The 19,673-nt window shown below is 35.0% G+C and overlaps 1 protein-coding gene across 2 annotated transcripts in view; it reads left to right on the top strand.

Moving 5' to 3' along the window:
• Positions 1-19,673, top strand: part of LOC149076695 (uncharacterized) — a 62,817-nt gene that overhangs the window by 16,042 nt on the left and 27,102 nt on the right. Inside the window, exons 2-4 of one of the 2 annotated variants that reach the window (XM_089244316.1) lie at positions 7,691-7,799; positions 12,087-14,075; positions 17,643-17,813. In XM_089244316.1, coding sequence (XP_089100442.1) covers positions 7,734-7,799; positions 12,087-14,075; positions 17,643-17,813 — 2,226 coding nt within the window. In that variant the 5' untranslated portion in view covers positions 7,691-7,733. The remainder of the gene's footprint in view (positions 1-7,690; positions 7,800-12,086; positions 14,076-17,642; positions 17,814-19,673) is intronic. The other variant, XM_089244317.1, reaches the window with a different exon arrangement.

The following is a 19,673-nucleotide window of genomic DNA, read 5'->3' as shown; positions in this document are numbered from 1 at the left end:
AAAATGAAATTGTTATTTATGTAATTAACACTATTCCCATGCTAATTAATCAATAAATATTTCTTACATTTTAACAAAAACCAACTTTTGCAATTTAATTATTTTTTGCTCAACTCAATGGATTACTGTGTGTTTGAAAATTATTTTAATGTTATTATTAATCATATAATATATAAAGGTTTTTCTCCAGCTACTTTCAGTAGGCCCTATACTTAATTAGGAAGCTATTTCGCAAAAAGTAATAAACATTAAGTGAATATAATGTATTTAATTAAGCATAAATAATGCAGATTAATTAGCAATGATTTACGATATACAGGGTGTTTATAACTAAGGTTCTGATTTCAAAACACTGTAAAAAAAGAACGATTGTCAAAATGACTTGAGAATTGACATGAATATTCCTGAAGAAATGTAATTTTATTTGGTAAAGGGGAAAAAATGCTTAAAAATGTAAAATTAATAACATCATCCAACATGTGGGAAATTTGCTCGCAGAATGGAAACGATAGCCAGTCATGGCAAAATGATACCTTAATTATAGCATTGCACGATTTCATAATTCATGGAAACATCACAAAAAACGAAGTAATTGAACAAATAACGACAACTTACTTAAGAAATGTTAAATATGTTGTCCAACCTGAGGTTGAAAGCACAAAAATTGTTGTTCAACAACAGAATCGGAGTATGCCATGGTCATGATGTGGATGTGCTTGCAATTCAGCTTCATTAAACCAAATGCGCCCCCATGTTAATATTCCTGAGGAACTTCTAACATATAGGGGATGTGCTGGAGATTGCAATTCACCAAATTTTGCAATCTGACCACTGTTTATGACATTTTGAGGTACCCCCCACAGCCAGAAGTTAAAAGAGTTAAGGTGCATCCTGTCAAAATGGGTTTTCAGCAGCTGCTTTGCTGGTATTGCAATGTGCATCTTGATAGAAGTTCTATCCACACACTGATGCTGTGGAAGTGCCAAAACGATGTGGTTGCACAAAATCGATTATACTGCTGGCCAAGTACAGCATCATCTACCTGCACATTTTGCACTACTTGCATTTTTTTTTCCTTTTGCGAAAGAAACTTCCATTGCTTCAGGAATATTCATGCAAATTTTCAAGTCATTCTGACCAGTAGTTCTTATTGAATAGTTATGGAATCAAAACTTCAAATTATAATCACCCTGTATATAGCTGATTATTTTTCATAAATCTGTTATTATTACTCAGTAGAACCCTGATTAACTGGGCTTAACAGTGTGAAAGTATAAAAAAAACTACTATTGAATATTAAGACTGGGAGATATACAGTAGGAGATGTGCTACTTCTTATGGGGAAGAAAATGAAAATGTATGTGAGGTAATGTAACCACTAGTACACTGGTCTTTGTCCTTTAAGGACAGCTGATGTCTTTATTGGATTATAGGACCACCTGCCCCTAGCATGATGGTGTCACTACTGTTGCTGCTTCTTTGTGAAGGGTAAAAGAAACCCTGTGAGATAATACACCACTACATTTAGATGTGTGATGCAATCCTTATTCAGGAATTTGCTAAAGATAGAGCATCAGAATGTAGCCAAAGGGTAGAAAATGTTGTAAGAATGAGAAATTTTGGCTTTTGTATATAACTTTAAATGACTAAGATACTTCATATGAAAAATAATATATATATTCTGGCCACTTTATGAGACTTTTTGAAAAAAAGCACTTATAAAATACAAATACAACGCCACAACAGGCAAATTGCCCAACGAGGTGGCTGACTTAAGAACATTATGGATCCCCGAGCCATTTTTTGGAGGCCCTACCTATTACTACTACACCACTCATGCACCCCACCCCCCCGCGGAACCCCCCAACGAATCGTTACATGCGGGAATGTGCGTGTATGTGTAGTGAAACCTGACGTGAAGTTTTTGTTGTTTTTCTGTAATGCTTGTTATGTGTAGTGCTGCCATCTGCCACAAGTTTATCTAACTATGAGTGAAGTGTTATGATTGAATGATTTATCGTTGTAGGACTGTTGCTCTCTGTGGCGAGACTTTTTAACGGGGAGATTGGCTCGCATTTGCGCCTTGAAGTTGGGAACCACAGAAAACCAACTTCAGCCGACCACCACTGTGGGGTTCGAACCCGGATCCTCACATCACGAGTCTGTCACTATAACCACTCGACCATCACAGCAGCAAAAAAAGAATTCGAGTGGGATTACATTGGTATTCGAACCTACAACATTCAACTCACAAACCCTGTACTCTAACCATTACACCGACTGACAAAAATCTTATGCCATTTAAAGATATACCATCAGAATGTACCCCAAGGATATAAAATGTGGTAAAAATGAAACATTTTGGCTAATAATGAACCAATATGATATTTTTTAAGGAAAAAAAATTATATTTAGGCAACTTTTATTTGATTTTTAGAAAAAACCCACTTGGTTAAAATCAAGGTTTAAACCAACGTGGTTTAAACCAAACAACCCTGGTTATACGTGAACTTCGTTATATCTATACTGACTTGGAAAATGATGTATTTTTAAGAAAAATAAAACATTTTACATGTACAATCTGTATTTTTCAGTAATCTGAGCAATCTTAAAATGAATGGATCATAATAATTTATTTTAGTAAAGATTAAAAAATTTAATTGAAATCTCCCATAATCGAATACATCAACAAAAGTATGTCAGTCACATTGCTTCTGTTTTTTTCTTTATTTTTTTTCTTTTATGTTTATGTTTTTTTCCTTTTGCCAAATGAGCATGGTTTTCTTGTATGGTAAGAGCACGTACACAAGAAAATTTTTTCAAACCAAGTCTAATTTTTTTAACTATTTGAAGAGAAAGTTATGAACTTTGAATAATCCCGAATTTTTTTCAATTTTTTGTCTTTTAATCAATTGCAGAGCTAAAATTTTTGAAGCAATGAGTAACGTTTTGCACTTGCACATTCTCAAAATTAATTTGCACATGATGAACCCATCACAACTAACGTCCGAATCTAGCTTGAGAATATCAAGTGTGCATTAAAGGTGGTTTGAAGGCTAGCTTCTCTTGGGAATAAATAACCTCAATCCTTTCTTTTTAATAAGACTTCCTGCAAACAAAATAAGATTTAACAGAGAAAAGTAGAAAAAAAAAAAAGCAAAATAGGATTTTACAATACCGTAAACAGCCCTACTAGAATGTCTTCAAAGTAAAGAAGTGAGACATTATCAGTTGCAGAAAGGTAAATTTACAGATAACAAGATTACAGATGTTTGAAATCGGTCGAAAATTCATTTTAGGCATACTTTGCTGAAACCAGTGTTTGTTATAAGCAATCAAAATAGCCTAGATAAGCAACATGAAATTCAATGGACACAGAAAAACTTCGTTATATGCTGAAATTTATAATATCCGTGTGATTGTTATGAATGAGTCTGACTGTACTGGGTATTTGATGCATCAAGATCACATTAACAAGAGCAAGTATTTAAACTCTGACTGAACTACATGGACGTAACTAAGAAAACTCCCTGATATGCTGAGAACAGAATGGTTCAAACCAGCTGATGCAATCATATCTCAGCCATATTTTGTGTTTATTATATTAGGTGGGTGGAACAGAAGCTAGTCAGAGTTTCACCCTATTTTGACCCTGGCACTTCAACGTGGAGGTCAAGCTACAAAGCACGTGGAAGCAGGAAAGCACGTTCGCGCTGCCGATTGCCATTGCATCAAATTGTGGCAAAACATTTCATTTGGTAAATAAATAAAAGATTGAATTTGTCAAATCATGAGTGTGTATTCGGCCGTTTGATGGTGGAATTGGCCATTTGACACAGTTGTTTTGGAATTCACATGTTATGACGCACCAATTTGGCTAAGATTTGCTCTCATTTAACTGCAACTTTTTACATCTGATTAACCAAATTGCTGCAATAGATAAAAGTCGGGGGAGGAGCGAACCCTGCATGGAAGCATCATTTCATTATTTTTGTATACACATCAGAAATATCAGTGACGGCTAATGGGGGGGGGGGGGTGTACTGTATTTAGAACTGTAAATGTTTTTGAATTTTATATATATGGAGTACATTATATTAATCTCTGCATATGGAAAAGTAGGTAAACTTTGCCTAATAATGCTCAGAAATTCACCAACAAATAAGGCAAATACAAAACTCATAAAAAACCTCCCTGGTCAAGACGTTTTGACTTGAAGTATATTGTATATACACTGAAGAGCCAAAAAAACTGGTACACCTGCCTAATATCGTGTAGGGCCCCTCCCCCCCCCCCCCCCCCCGCGAGCACGCAGAAGTGCCGCAACACGACGTGGCATGGACTCGACTAATGTCTGAAGTAGTGCTGGAGGTAATTGACAACATGAATCCTGCAGGGCTGTCCATAAATCCGTAGGAGTAAGAGGGGGTGGAGATCTCTTCTGAACAGCACGTTGCAAGGCATCCCAGATATGTTCAATAATGTTCATGTCTGGGGATTTAGGTGGCCAGCGGAAGTGTCTAAAGTCAGAAGAGTGTTCCTGGAGCCACTTTGTAGCAATTCTGGACGTTTGGGGTATCGCATTGTCCTGCTGTAATTGTCCAAGTCCGTCGGAATGCACAATGGACATGAATTGGTGCAGGTGATCAGACAGGATGCTTACGTACCTGTCACCTGTCAGAGTCGTATCTAGACGTATCAGGGGTCCCATATATCACGCCAACTGCACACGCCCCATACCATCACAGAGCCTTCATCAGCTTGAACAGTCCCCTGTTGACATGTAGGGTCCATGGATTCATGAGGTTGTCTCCATACCCGTACACGTCCATCAGCTCGAAGCAATTGGAACCGAGACTCGTCAGACCAGGCAACGTGTTTCCAGTCCTCAACAGTCCAATGTCGGTGTTGTCGAGCCCAGGCGAGGCGTAAAGCTTTGTGTCGTTCAGACACGAGTGGGCCTTCGGCTCCGAAAGCCCATATTGATGATGTTTCGTTGAATGGTTCGCACGCTGACACTCGTTGATGGCCCAGCATTGAAATCTGCAGCAATTTGCGGAAGGGTTGCACGTCTGTCACGTTTAATGATTCTCGTCAGTCATCGTTGGTCTTGTTCTTGCATGATCTTTTTCCGGTCGCAGCGATGTCGTAGATTTAATTTTTTACCGGATTCCCGATATTCACGGTACACTCGTGAAATGGTCGTACGTGAAAATCCAAATTTCATTACCTCGGAGATGCTATGTCCCATCTCTCGTGCGCAGACTATAACACCACGTTCAAACTCGCTTAAATCTCGATAACCTGCCATTGTAGCAGCAGTAACCGATCAAACAACTATGCCAGACACTTGTTGTGTTATATAGGCGTTGCCGACCGCAGCGCCGTACTCTGATTGGTTCCATATCTCTTTATTTGCATACGCATGCCAGACCAGTTTTTTTGGCTCTTCAGTTTACTTGAAATATAGAATGAATATTTTTCTTTTTGCTGAGCAACCACGATTTGGTAACCTATCCAAGGGGGATCCTTGGTCATCGTGATATTTTTATCCTCTCAAGACGACACCTATAGAATGTCAAAATGCATTAGGAGTTTTACATTTTCTTCATATTTACCTTATTCGTTGATGATTTTCTGAAACATCTCTGCATGATAAAAAGTAATACTTCGGCTGACGAATTGGCTTAAGAATTTTTTTCCTTCAAATTTTACTCTGTCTTGGCTAACAAATACAGATTCTGCTAACAACCGTTTTAGTTGATATGGATGCATGAGCTAATGTAAAAGAGCTATTTCCTGATCTAAATTTTCATCCCTTTTGAGTGAAAAAATGGGAAAAAAAATTATTTTGAAAAAAAGTATGCTCTCACCCCTTACCCATAATTCACTGGTACCTCTATGAATTTTTTTCCAAGATGCCCCAGGTCTTTAATCACCTGCTTATATCATTTCCTTGAGACAGAATAGTGGGCCATGTTCTGGGTAGGAGGAGGAGGTATCTCTGTGAATCAAATGAATAATTCATTTATAAAAACATGTTCTATCGAAAGGTTCATTTACTTTCATTGTCTAGTAGTAGGAAAAGCTTGCAAAGAAGTCGATTAACAGTGAGAATTTAACATGGAATATAGCACATATAACAAATACACAGTTGATCTCACTTATAACACTCTAATTTAGAACATTTTTTCACTTAGAGTTGGGACCATAAAAATCATTTGTACTAAGTAATTCTTGTTAAGATTTCCCGTTTGAAGTGTTTTCCTGCTTACATCGTTTTTATGACAGTTTTTGAAAAACGTTATAAGCAGGATCCACTTTAATTAATAGTTGAAAGCACACATTTATATATTTCCTAATAAATCAATCTATAAATTCCCTTCTGATTGATTTTTCATTTCTTTCCGTAATTTCTGATATGTAACGGAGGGGAGAAAATCCGCAGGGGAATTAAAACTCTGAAGTTCTCTTTGAAAATTCTGTGCACAGCCCCTCATTAAAGGAAACAACTAAATATCTTCAACGTGCGTATATCAATACAATACAGTACAGTATACAAAGCAGTAAAACCACTTTTTCAAGGTCGTGCGATCGTGACAGACTGTGAAAAGAAAGAAAGGGGGAGAAAAAAGTTGGGAAAGTTTTTTTCTCTCTACTTTTTCATCTTGGAACTATGAACAAAATTTTTTATGCATCCTTTTCCGAAATTTCAGGTATTTGATGTGTTATAGCACATCAATGGCATTTCTGAATTAAAATGAATTCAATGAGTTATTGCCTGTCACTCTCGGGACATTAATTTATTTGTACCTCAGAATAGCTTTCCAGATACACCTCTCTTTCAGAAAGATTATAAGCCACTTATATTTAAAATGAATGACAAACTAAGAGAAAATGTTTTAAAAAATACCTTGGACGCTTGAATGGTTTCAATGCATTCAGTAAGATTTAATATCAAAGTAAACAGTCTTGACGTTCTAGGACAGAGCCTGACAAATCAAAAAGAAATTTAGGTGCCAGCAAAATTTCATAGACACCAAACATTTTTTTTTCGTTGACAAGATCAGTCCAAAATAGTATATTCTTTGACTTTTACATGGCTTAAGTCATTTAAGGATCCCTTAAACATACTAGCACATTGACATAATTTTGTGCTGTCCCCCAAACTTCAATTCAGTTATCGTGCATGAGGAGAAATCATGCTTCCATTTCAATTCTCTAGTTGCCACAGTGACCTCCACCTGGGATTTGTCAAGTCATGTTCTAAGAACTTATCTTTTCCATCCGTGCGTGTGTCAGAGCGAAAAATTAACTGACTGTATGTTCAGTTTTTCATCATTCTTTAATTTCCCCTTCACCCAAAGTTGTTTATATCTCAGCCTTGGTCATTTTCTATTTTTTCATAGTGCTTTTTATGAATGTTACTTTGAAATTTTGTTAGTTCCTAGAACGAATTGAATGATTTTCCATACAAACCTATAGAAAGCGTGTTCCGGTTAATGAATGTGTTTCCGGACCAAATTGTCTTCGTTAGTTGAGGTATTACATCACAAAGGTGATATATACTGTTTTTGATTTGCATGCTTTTGAATATATTTGTTTTAATAGTGTGTGTGTTCTTCCCCCCCCCCCCCCCGCATAATTTCAGTACAATGATAAAATTTAATTTTCATTGATGTGTTTATAGGATTTGTTTTTATTTTGTTCCTGAAATCTAATAGTCATTAGTCATGCCTCGCAAAGGTGCTTCTCGAAGAAAAGATGCTTCTGGAGGTGGTAGTGTAAAAAGTGCAAAGGTATTATTATAAAATTGTCATTTTTGGTTTATACTGCTACACAGACAAAAAATTGTTCTTGTTCTTTGCCATTAAAACTTGCATAGGTAATAGGATGGCTCAAAAGGCAGTTTGGGAAATGGCTTGTGAAATTATAATTGAAATAGAAAATTTTTATAATTATATACATAAACCAGGGTTTGGCCAATGCCAGGTATCGGGTCACCATGGTGACTAAAAAATTGTTATTGGTGTCTAATTTTTTGTATGTGTGGTAACTGCATTGAAGTCTGAAGATAGCACAAAATTAGTGGAAATTATGTTGGCATGTTTGCTAGTATGGAAAAGTGTCCCTAAGCAGGGTGGAGAAAAAAATCTACCCGTGCAAGACATTTTTGACACTCTGACCATATTGTAAAACAGGGCTGGACAAATCCTACGTCACCAATGATGACTAAAAAACTTGTCTCAGCCCTGGTGTAAAATATATGTTCAGTTTTTTCTTCTTCCTTCAAATTTCTCCTTCATTGAATTGCGAAGTTGTTTATCTCAGCTTTTGATGAATTTAGGCCTGTATAGTTTTTATAGTGATTCGTAGTACTTTACGAAGGTTACTTTGAAATTTTTGGAAGTTCCTAAAATGAATTAAACGACTTTACATAGAAGCTATGGAAAATCATGTTTTGGCTAACTAAGATTCTGGTTAACAAACATAGTTCATTCCAAAATTATCCTTGTTAGCTACAGGGTAGTAAAAAACCCGGGATTTTTGGGCAAAATGAGGAAAATTTATTTTCTTTTTCCACAACCACAAAATAAATTTCCTTTGTCCACAACTTCAAAATATGTAACTTAAACATGTATGTACATTAGGGTGGGTTGAAAAAAATGAAGTTTTTATTTTCAAATTGCTATAGTGCGGAAAAGTTGCCTCTTTTAATAAAAAAAAACAACATAAAAAATTTTAAGATCGGTTGATATCTTCCAGTCACGCATAGTACTTGAAGATTATGAAAATTGACAAAATTGAACATTTTTCTTAATTTTTTTTTAATGTTACTTAAAATTTGACGATCGATGTGCAAAAATTTGTTATGCTTATTTTATGGTTCAATAAAGTAAAATAAATTAAAACATCATTGATATTTGAATGTTTATTGGTCGCGCAATGTGTTCAAAAAACTGGAATTGACCAAATTTTTGAAGGTTTCATTGTGCAAAAGTTAGACTTTAAACGTGACCACTTGGAAAAGAAACAATGGAAGAAACTGTAAACCAATAAATCTCCTAGTCAATTTTGGTAACTATAATGTAAATTACACACACCCTCCTACTTTGGATGGTTGATTGGATAGGGTTAGGTGGAACTCGATGCGCAGCCAACTTCTTCATGATAAATTCTGGGTCATTTTGCTCTGATAAAGCATGCGAAGAGCTGCACAATGAAACTTGCAAAACTTAGGTCAATTCCAGTTTTTCGAACACATTGTGCGACCAATAAACATTGAAATATAAATGATGTTTTAATTTATTCTACTTTATTGAACCATAAAATAAGTATAACAAACTTTTGCACGTCGATCATCAAATTTTAAATAATATTAAAAAAATTAAGAAAAATGTTCAATTTTGATAAACTTATTAACTTTAAAGTACTATAGCGCGTCCGGAGGACATCAACAGATTTAAAAATTTTTTACGTCATTTTTCTTTTTATTAAAGGAGGCTACTTTTCCGAACTATATATAGCGATTTGAAAATTTTTTTTTTCCGACCCACCCTAATGTACATCCTTTATGTGTATATCTTATATTATGTCTAAATATACATTTTTGGTGAATGTTAAACTATGTATTTGATCAATAAAATTGACCGTACTATAAGTAAGGGAATAATTGTTCACACACAAACACACCAACTTTTGTGTTTTTGTATCTGAACCTTGAGTTATATGCAGAACCGTAGCAAGAAGAAGTGTGGTAAAATAAATGAATTTGGATAATGAAAATTCTGAGAAATCAGGATGTTCCCTGAATTTTTTTTTCTCCAAATTTTTCAAACCCTGCAGAAAATGTATCCAAAAGTGTCCCGATACGTCAAAAAAATAAAACCTTTAGCTATGTAACCAGAACCATAGTTTTTTTCTTAAATTGAACCCAAACTTTCAGGAGCTAAAGTCTCTTGCTTCTCTTTTTCTTAAATTCCTCACTGTTAAAGAATATCTCTACTTCATTAAATTAAAGTCTGAAATATTTTTAAAGGAGCAGTGATAATTAAAAAATTATCTGGCTAGAAGGAGGAGATAGCAGTCATTCTGAGGATTCATTACTCTGGAGGTGTTTTCCACTTGTCCAAATTAGCAGAATGCCTTCATCTGGCTGACGATTTTAACACTCAAATTTTTGGGGTCTGACTTATATTATGAGCATCTCTCTCTTGAAAATTCAAGCTAAGGCTTATTTTCTGGTTAGGTGCTATTTTCATAAGAGAAACTATACTTTTTGTTCTGTTTTAATTGAAAGTGTTCATTGCCAATGTTCAATTCAAGAATCCCACAGTTATTTTCTTTTCATTATGAGATAATGTCTCTTGATATTTCAGTTATGAAAGTCTGATGTACCTGTATGGGGCGTGTAGCCCGGTCGATAAGATACATCCTGAAGTACCAAAGGATGTTTAGAGGTGTCACAAGTTCGATACCCAGTTCGTCCTTGTCAGAAAACTTTCCTGACACAGGGGTACAACAAAAAACAACGATTTGACCGCAGCAAAAAATTGCTACCACAGGGAGTCCTCCATCAAGGAGTTAGCGCACCAGCCCCTCGACGAGTGTAAAAAAAACAAGCTTGGCATTCGGAATTGGCAATAAATTGTAGGTCCCGGTCTAATTAGCCCTCATGTGCAGAAATTGACAGTGGTGTGACAAAAATGATGTACCTGTATAAAACTTATAAAAAAGTAATGCAAACATGTAAATATTTTTTGAATGAAAGTTCAGTTTACATACATTGGTTTACTACTTCACGTATGCTTCAATTTATTTATACAAGGATTTGTGTGAAAAATTATTGTGTATTATAAATAAATTTCTGTAGGTATGCTTATCATATATATCAGGTATATTTGATAAACCTGTCCATGGTTACACAATTTTGTGTTTGCAATTTCGTGTAACATATTTTAATGTGTGAATCTCATACCTAAATGTATGAAGAGATGGGTTTTTTTTTCTTCGATTCCCGGAGGAGTCAAATCACTTTTCTTTCCAAATATCAGTTTCAGCATTAACATCTAGAAAATTCAATTTCTCTCATACCTAAATGCTTACATAAAAAAGGTAGAAGAATTATAAAAAAGCGTGTTTGTGATTCCAAGAAATTATTTATTATCACATTTTTGTTCCTAAAAAATCATTTAAAAATATTTCAAAAAATACATATTCTAAAGATTGTACTATGCAGCAATTTTTGGAATATACAGGGTGATCAGCAAATAAGCCCTTATTTCAAAATTGAATATCTCTACAACAAAGATCAATAGAATTATGCGGTAAATGGTACGTTTATTAGCAAAACTGTAAGAATGTTGTACAGAAATTTTGAAAATTTAGTTTTTAATTTATTTTTATTTTTAATTTTTTAAAATTAAAAAAAAAACTGGAGAGTTTGAGTTTCCGAAAATCCTCATTTGTGTGAAGAAAAACCACTGCATTCGCCTAAAGTTATTGCATGGGCTGCGGTATGCGCCATGTGTGCTGACAAATTGTTCCAAAATTGTAACGTAACGTTCAGTAGTAATCGTTTCTCGCACGAAGAAGGGGCCTATAATGCCTCTGGCACATATCGCAGCCCATGCAGTAACTTTAGGCGAATGCAGTGGTTTCTCTTCACACAAATGAGGATTTTCGGAACCCCAAAATCTCCAGTTTTTTTTTTTTTAAATTTTAAAAAATTAAAAAAAAAACTAAATTTCCGAAATTTCTGTACAACATTCTTACAGTTTTGCTAATAAACGTACTGTTTATTGCATAATTCTATTGATCTTTGTTGTAGAGATATTTAATTTTGAAATAAGGGCTTGTTCGCTGATCACCCTGTATAAACTAAGGTCAAACTAAAATTTTAACCTGAAAGCAATACATTTTCTTTGAAAACAAACAATATTCCCTAAAAAAAACCCAGCCTGGGGGGAAAATAGGTATCTACCCGGAGAGCAAATTTGACAACCCTGGTTAGCTGAGGGATATTACTATATATTTATAAATATATATAAAAGTGTTTGTGAGTTTTAAATTGTTTTTTTCTGCAGGGTGTGTCATCTCGTAAGGTAGCACGTACAGTTGTCAAGGATGAAGATGACACAAGTCAGGATGCTGAAAGATCCCGTAGAAGTTCTACTGCTGCACAAACAGCTGCTTCGGTAGCAGAATCTCGAGTGACACGAAGCAGAAATCCCAAAAGGGAAATTTCATCACCCGCAAGAGAAAGTAAAGCTGTTGAAACTTCGGCTTCTAGAGCAAGGTCTTCAAGAAGAAGTACTCAGAATGTTAATTACAAGGAAAGTGATGGAGAGGAAGAAGTTCCAACTTCCAAAAATGAAGATGATTTTGAAAGCAATGAGGAATTTGATGATTCTGATTCTGATGAGAAAAGCAAGAAAAAGGCTAGAAAGGTCAGATCTCAAAAAGGTCGCAGTGCTAAACCAAGAACTAAGGCTGCTCCCAAGACTAGTAGGCGAAGCCGTTCTTCAAGAAAGAAGAAAGATTCAGAAGAGGAGGAGGAGGAAGAAGAAGAAACAGTTGAGCTGTCTGATGAAAGTGATGATGAGAAAGACCAGTCAAAGTCTAATAAAGAAGCTGAATCAAAAAAGGGTATTTCCTCTACTCCTGATCGCCGAAAATCTAGAAATGCAGCACAACCCCCAGTTGTTGATGTTGAAGATTCAGAAGAGAATTCTGGCCGGAGAAGCCGCAGAATGTCAGCTAAGTCAATCACTGCTGAACCTGCTAGCAAACGTCCTTCACGAAATAAGCAAGTAAAAAAATATACCGAGGTAGATGAAGAAGATTTCATTGAACCAAAAAGTGAGGGGGAGTATGAACCTGAGGAAAAGAAAGAATCTAGTAGAAAAAGGAAGCGAGATTCTGAAATAGAGTCAAATAAACGAGCTAAACCAGATCCCTCTGTAGCTGATACAGAAATAAAACATACTGATGATGATGTGGAAAAGAGTTCAAAAAAGGAAGTTAAAGGAAATAAAGCAGCAGATGAGGTTGATGACCAGTCTTCAGATGAGCCAATGGAAATAGATGAAAGTGTTCCAGATGATGTTAAATCTCAAAATGAAGAGAGCAAACAGGCTTTTAGTGCAGAGGAAAACATGAAAACAGATGACCCCAATAATAAAGAAAGCACAAAACCAGAAATTACATCTAGCGAGTCATCTCAATCAAAGAAACCTGTCTCTGTTGAAATTGAACCAAAAGAACAAGATGAAAAAGAAGCCTCAGAGAAGAAGGAAATTAGAGAGGCTCTGCCATCAGTCCCAGAAACCTCAAAATCAGATGATGCTAAAAAAGATGCATGTGGAGAGAAAAGTCATTTAGATGCTAACATAGCCACTGGAGGTGAAGAGGCTGAGCTAACAGCTTGTCCAATTACTGCTGAGCCATGTCAACAGGATCCAAAAAAAAATGATCAGAAGTCAGAAAATGTTATTCCCCCCAAGTTGCATGATGACACATTCCTTTCAAAAGAACTCTTGCCACCAGCTACTCCAGTAAATGGTGAAGACAACAGAAATATAGTTGATGCTGCTGCACCCAAGGATGCAGTCCCCCATAAACCAGAACCCCTTGGTTTTGAGAATCAAAATGATACAGTCCCTAAGACAAATGGAGCCCAAGATGAACTTGACAATAAAAGAACATTGGCTAAAGATGCTTTCTGTGTATTACCAAATCGAAAACACGTGTTTAATCGGTATATCAGTGAGGATTTGAGGTTGTCCTTGAAGGAAGGAACATTTGGAATAATGTCGTATAATTTGTCCTCTAGTTTTACAAATGCCGATAAATTAGTTCGAGAACTAGACAAACTACAAGCCAGCATCATTTGTTTACAGGAAGTCTCACAATCATTTTTCACAGAAACGCTGCAGTCCAAGCTCGATATACTAGGATACAAAGCTGTCACCAACAGTCCTTGGTCTGACAGTGGCCTGGTCACATTTTACAAAGCATCATTGTTCAGATTGTGCAATGTTGTTGATATTCCGACACAGAGTCTGATTTCTCAGGTGAATTTTCTTTTCACACTTTTAATCTTTTCTCACTTGTTTCCTTATGGTTTACATAAATACATGGTGCTTGTAATTTTGAAAAATTGGAGATGTGACAGTATTCATCAAGATGAACTCAGACCTGCCAACTCTCCCGATTTAGGCAGGAGACTCCGGATTTTTTCAGAAAATTAGATTTTACGCGAGCTTTCACGTTACCGTGGCGTCAATGATTACCGTCGTCGTTAGGGAAAACATCTTAAAAAAAGTCTCTGTGACCGCATTTAAGCAATTGGCAAAGACGCGACTTCGTTTTCGTAGCATTTATCGGCAATCATTTATCAGGGGCATGACCTTGGTTGCCGAAATTCCTGTATAATCGTTATTCTATTCCATTAACAGCCGTGCGGTAAACACATGTTCAGAAATAAAATATAAAATTTTAAGCTATAAAAAAGCTAAAATATAAAGCTTATAAGAGTTCATATACCCAAGATAGAATCACTGATAGTATCCACGAAAGGAAACACTTCTGTTTTATGAACAGTATGTAGATGGGATTTCTCTATTCTGCACGGAAAGACTGACATGGAATAATATTCTGCTCAGGGGCAATGCAGAACCTCTCTTGGGGGGGGGGGGAATGTAACTTTTTCTTAATTGATAATTTTTTTTTGTGAATTTTTTTTTTTGAGTCTGAGTGCCGAGGGGGGGGGGGTTCCCCTCGGGAGAATCTCCGGATTTCTGGATTTCAAAAGTTAGCACGTCTGTGAACTATATTTACAATGGAGTCTATGGTAGCAATCCACATTTTTTTCCCCACAAATTTGACATGTTCTTGTACCAGGAGTCTACGAGACGGGGTATGCCAGTGTTTCATTTGCCGATGCGAACTATGCAACTACACCCTTAGATATCTCACTTTGATAATCTTCTTTGAGGCTTTCACTGAGCTTCATGGGATTGTTGCACTTATGATTTCTGTCTCTTCTTTTTTTTTCACTGTTCAAACTTTAATGTGGAAACTGTTCACAATTTATTTTACACTTTTCTGACTCTCTGAGTGGATTGTGACCATAAATTCCATTGTAGTTATTGTTTGTCTTGATGGGTGTGTGTATCACCCCTCCAATATTTTTCTAAACAGTTCATGAAAATCCTGCATATGCACTTCTTCCAATCAGTTGTCTTTATAAGATATTTTCTCTGAAGTCCTTTCAAGATTTTTTATTTTTTTTAAAAATAATATTTTTAGTCTAAAATCAGCAAAACAGATTTTTATCCAATTTAAGTATGTTATATTCATACCAGCATGAAATGGGATTCACTGATCTAAAATCAGGCATTTTTTTATTTGCATACGAGATACACTATTTTATTTATGTGATATTAGCTGTTACCCGTGGCTTCACTCGTGTGGATTTGGTAATCTAAAAATTGCTTGGCAATGCTTCTTTCCAATAACATTTGAATCCCTCATGATCCCAATGGGTGTTGCATTTCCAGAAATCTCGTCCGAATTTCATATTTATAGCTTCCAATGGTTTGGGCTCAGCGATGATTGCCCCACATAACTTTTGAACCCCTCCCCCATGTCCCTCTTACAGTATGAATTTTGAAAAATCCATTGTTAGTGAGTTTTCACATTACAAAATAACACTGACCAAATTTCGTATTGCTTTGGCGATTATTACTCAGCGATGATTTGTCCCATACAACATTCGAGCCCCCCCCCCCATGACCACTTTAGGGGCCGAATTTTGAAAAATCCCATCTTGGTGAGTCTTTACATCATGAAATAAAACTACTGACCAAAATTCATAAATATTGCTTCAGCGGTTTTGGCTCGGCATGATTTCTCTGTATAACCTTTCAACCCTCTTATGACCCCCCCCCCCCCCGAAGGGTTGAATTCTTCAGAAAAACCTTTCTTAGTCAGTCTTTACTTCATGAAATGAAATTACCAACCAAATTTCATATTCATAACTTCAGTGGTTTCGGCTCGGCAATGATGAATCGCAGTCAGGACATGTCATTATATATATAGATTTAAAAATGGAAAAAATAAAAATTCATTAAAAGAAGGTTCCAGGCTATAAAGTCATGGTCCAGGCAAAATTAAACAAATCAATTTAATCTGCCCGGAAACTTCTAATGACACTGTACTTCCATTCCTTGAATAAAATTTAATTAAAATCTTAAATTACCCTGAAAATATGTGTTTTGTATAACCTTTTTTTTTTGAGGGGAAACCCCCCCATCTTTTTTTTTTCTTTGTACCAGGTTCTGTGCTAGTAAAATAGGATTTAAAAGAGAAAAGTAAAAAAAAATTATAAATTCTATGATAGCTTAAAAATGATTCAAATGACCGTTTTAATATGCAAAGTGCCCAAGTGGCAAGATTCTAGTCTTCCACTATGAAGGTTACCGCCAAGGTCCACGGGTTTGAATCTGGCCAAAGAACATCAGAAACAAGTTCTTTACCTACTGAGCATGGATTAACCACCAATAGATGGCTTCATCATTTCCCACCCAACTTCACTGGTTGGAAATTGCCATATGGTAATATATGACCAGAGTTGGTGTGCGGTAAAGTAGTTCAGTATGCATATCGAATAGGTAATTAATTTTCCAGAAAGACTATCAATTTGAAAATATTAAAGTATAATGTTAAAATTGAAATAAGAGTTGCCCTGTTAGTCTTGGCTCAATGAATTAAAATCAAAATTTTTGATTTCAATTCAAGTTTGTGTGTTGAAAATAGGGATGGGACAAATAGTGATCTGGCTGAATACCAAATATTTGGCTAATGTTTCAGCCGAATACTGAATATTCAGTGACCAAGTATCAATCTTCTTAAAATTTGTCATAATTATAAATGAAATTGGTGTTTTTAATCAAAAATAAAATTATTGGTAATTTAAAATTTTAATTATGCAATTTATTTAAATATATGTTAGAAAAACTGATAATTGAAAGATTTTGGCCATGATACTGACAATCAAATTTAACGATATATTGTATTTTAATATTACTTGAATCAATTTATTTTTCAACACTTGTCACAATTTTACATCTTATCAAGAAAACATCAACCATTTTTACTCTGAACTAACTAGTAATGTATCAAAATTTACTACTTATTTTCTTATTTTTCCCCTTTAGATGTTCTTTGATCTCTTCTTTCATTAGCTCAGTATGTTTCTTGTCGATAGGTGCACCCTTCAGTTAGTGAACTTGTGTAATTGCAGTAGGATTTTCTATTTTCAGTTTCATGTTTTATTTATCCAAGAAATTTATCCTGGCATAACCCCTCCTTTCACAGAAAGGTATATACACCACACAATAAAATATAATCAGTAAATTTTTAATTTATGCAAAAAATTGCAATTAATATAATTTTTTAAAATTAGTTTTTTGTGCTTAGATTTGGACAAATATTCTGTCAAATACCTAAGCATTATTCAGCCTAACCAAATATCTGGAAAAAGGATTGATACAAAATACCTGCCAAATATTCATCCTTTCTCTAGTTGAAAACCACTAATTTTGAATAATAAAATTTTGTTAATGTGACTTTTACAGGCTCTTGAAGGCTCTGATCTAGAAGAGAATGAGAAGCAAGCAGTTTCAGGATGCTATGATAAATGTGGCAATGTACTTATTACACAGCTGGCATCTGTCTTAGGTAGTCATGCTGTTACTGTTGCTAATGTCAAGATTCCTCAGTGCAGCTTGAGCTTGAATGCTTTGCAGGTAAATATTTTATAAATTAGAACTAAATTTAAAAGTTTTTTTGGGTTTTTTGCCAACGCGAAGTACAGTTTTGTCTTTCAACGTTTTGTTTGCCGAGTAGCGAACATTTTCAAGAATTACATAACGGCGAGCAAAAGGCTACTATTTACGCCTTACGGATTGGTCTGTTGAGCCAGATTTTCCCCATCGGCCGAAGTTGTTCCTAATTTTTATAAATATTTTATAGTAGGGCTGGAAATCCTATTAAAATTTTTAACTGGTTAACCAAAATTTTTTAATTTGACTGATTAACTACATTTTAATCGGATATTTTTTAATGCTAACCATTCATAACAAACATAGTATTATATGTATACTATTATAACTATATAGTGTTAATTTATGCTAAAAAATATATTTTATTCATTGCGTCCACCTATTTTCTGGTTGTGAAATATAGCAATAGATTAAGAAATTCTAGCTATCCGCATGAAGCAGTTTAATATAATATGCTGAACATACTTGTCATATCCTGGAATTTCTTGACTCTGATCTTATCTTTTTTTTAGACTATCAATTATGTTAGGTTAGTTACTGACAAGGTTGGTGAGTTTTTGCTATAATAAAAAAAACCATGGAAAAAACTGCCCCACCAAAAATTAAAAGAATTCAAAATTTGAACTTTTAAGATACTCAGAACTTGCGTTATGAAAGTAAGTTCTGAATATCTTGACTTTCTTCACAAAGGTGAAATATTTAAAACTATTTTTTTTTACTTCTGGAATCAGTTGTTTCCCTTTCAATTAGACCAAGGGGGGTTAGAGATAAATATGAATAAAAACTATTTTTGCCAAGGAAATTGCTTGTAAACAGGTTCTTAATAAAACACATCTTTTCTTACTGAAACCTAACAACATGAATTGATATTAGTTGTATCACAGTGAGAGTAAAAAATTCCTTTGCTAGTTTTGATTAGGGTCAGTGAAGTTAGTGCCACAAAGTTGCATTCCAAAAGTATTAGATAATATGCAGCATTCGCCAATACGTATTTCACCCCCCGAAATATCCTTTGGGGGTGAAAATGCTCCTCAAAATTTAGGGGTTTTTTTAAAAAAAAATATGTGCACATGACAATAAACATAAAGTGAATAGTGTACCAAGGGTTCAGAGGTTAGCCATGTAGAAACTCCAACTTGATTATACAGGCTTATTTGTAACTTAGCTCTGATCCCTGTACAATGATCGTTACCTCCCTTTATTTTTCGTTTTTGATTCTACAATGTTAGCTGTTATGAAGGCTCCCTTCACTTTTATATGAACAATCGTGTATGATGAAAATCACTGTTTTTTTACTCAGTTAATGGTTGCTCTTGTTAAAAATGGTATAAATGCCCCACATATTTTTTATTTATTTATTTTTTTTGGTGATCTATTGGAAAAACAATTTCATGACCGCTGTGACAAAAAAATAAAAAATGCCTCAAAAATTAATTAGTTCAAGTTCTTTCTTTGAAAAATGTGTCGTGTCGACAAAGCCATCCATGTGCATTGAAGGTTCTATAGTTGAATCCTTGGCAAGTACATTGACAAGTGGAAGACCTTCTAGAGTGAGGAAGACAATCCCAATTTTCCAATCAATATGACTTCAGATAATTTTGAAAGCAGTGATTGTGTACTTTCTAGTGATGGCCACAAACATGAGAGAAAAAAATTAGTGATGTGGATAGCTCTAACAAAACTCCTAAAGGGAGTCACGCCAAATTTTTGCCAAGATGGTATAGAGAATTTCCTTGGATCATATTTATGAAAAAAGAAATCATGCATTGTGCAAAGTTTGTGGAAAAAGCAAGTTAACTGTTGTAATTGCTACCATAGGTTCAG

The sequence above is a fragment of the Pholcus phalangioides genome, unplaced genomic scaffold (assembly GCF_987345545.1).
Source record: "Pholcus phalangioides strain wild (caught in Gottingen) unplaced genomic scaffold, Ppha-v1.0 ptg000015l_1, whole genome shotgun sequence".
Taxonomy (NCBI): domain Eukaryota; kingdom Metazoa; phylum Arthropoda; class Arachnida; order Araneae; family Pholcidae; genus Pholcus; species Pholcus phalangioides.
The sequence above is the reverse complement of the archived record's forward strand: the minus strand, read 5'-3'. Positions and strand labels throughout refer to the sequence as shown.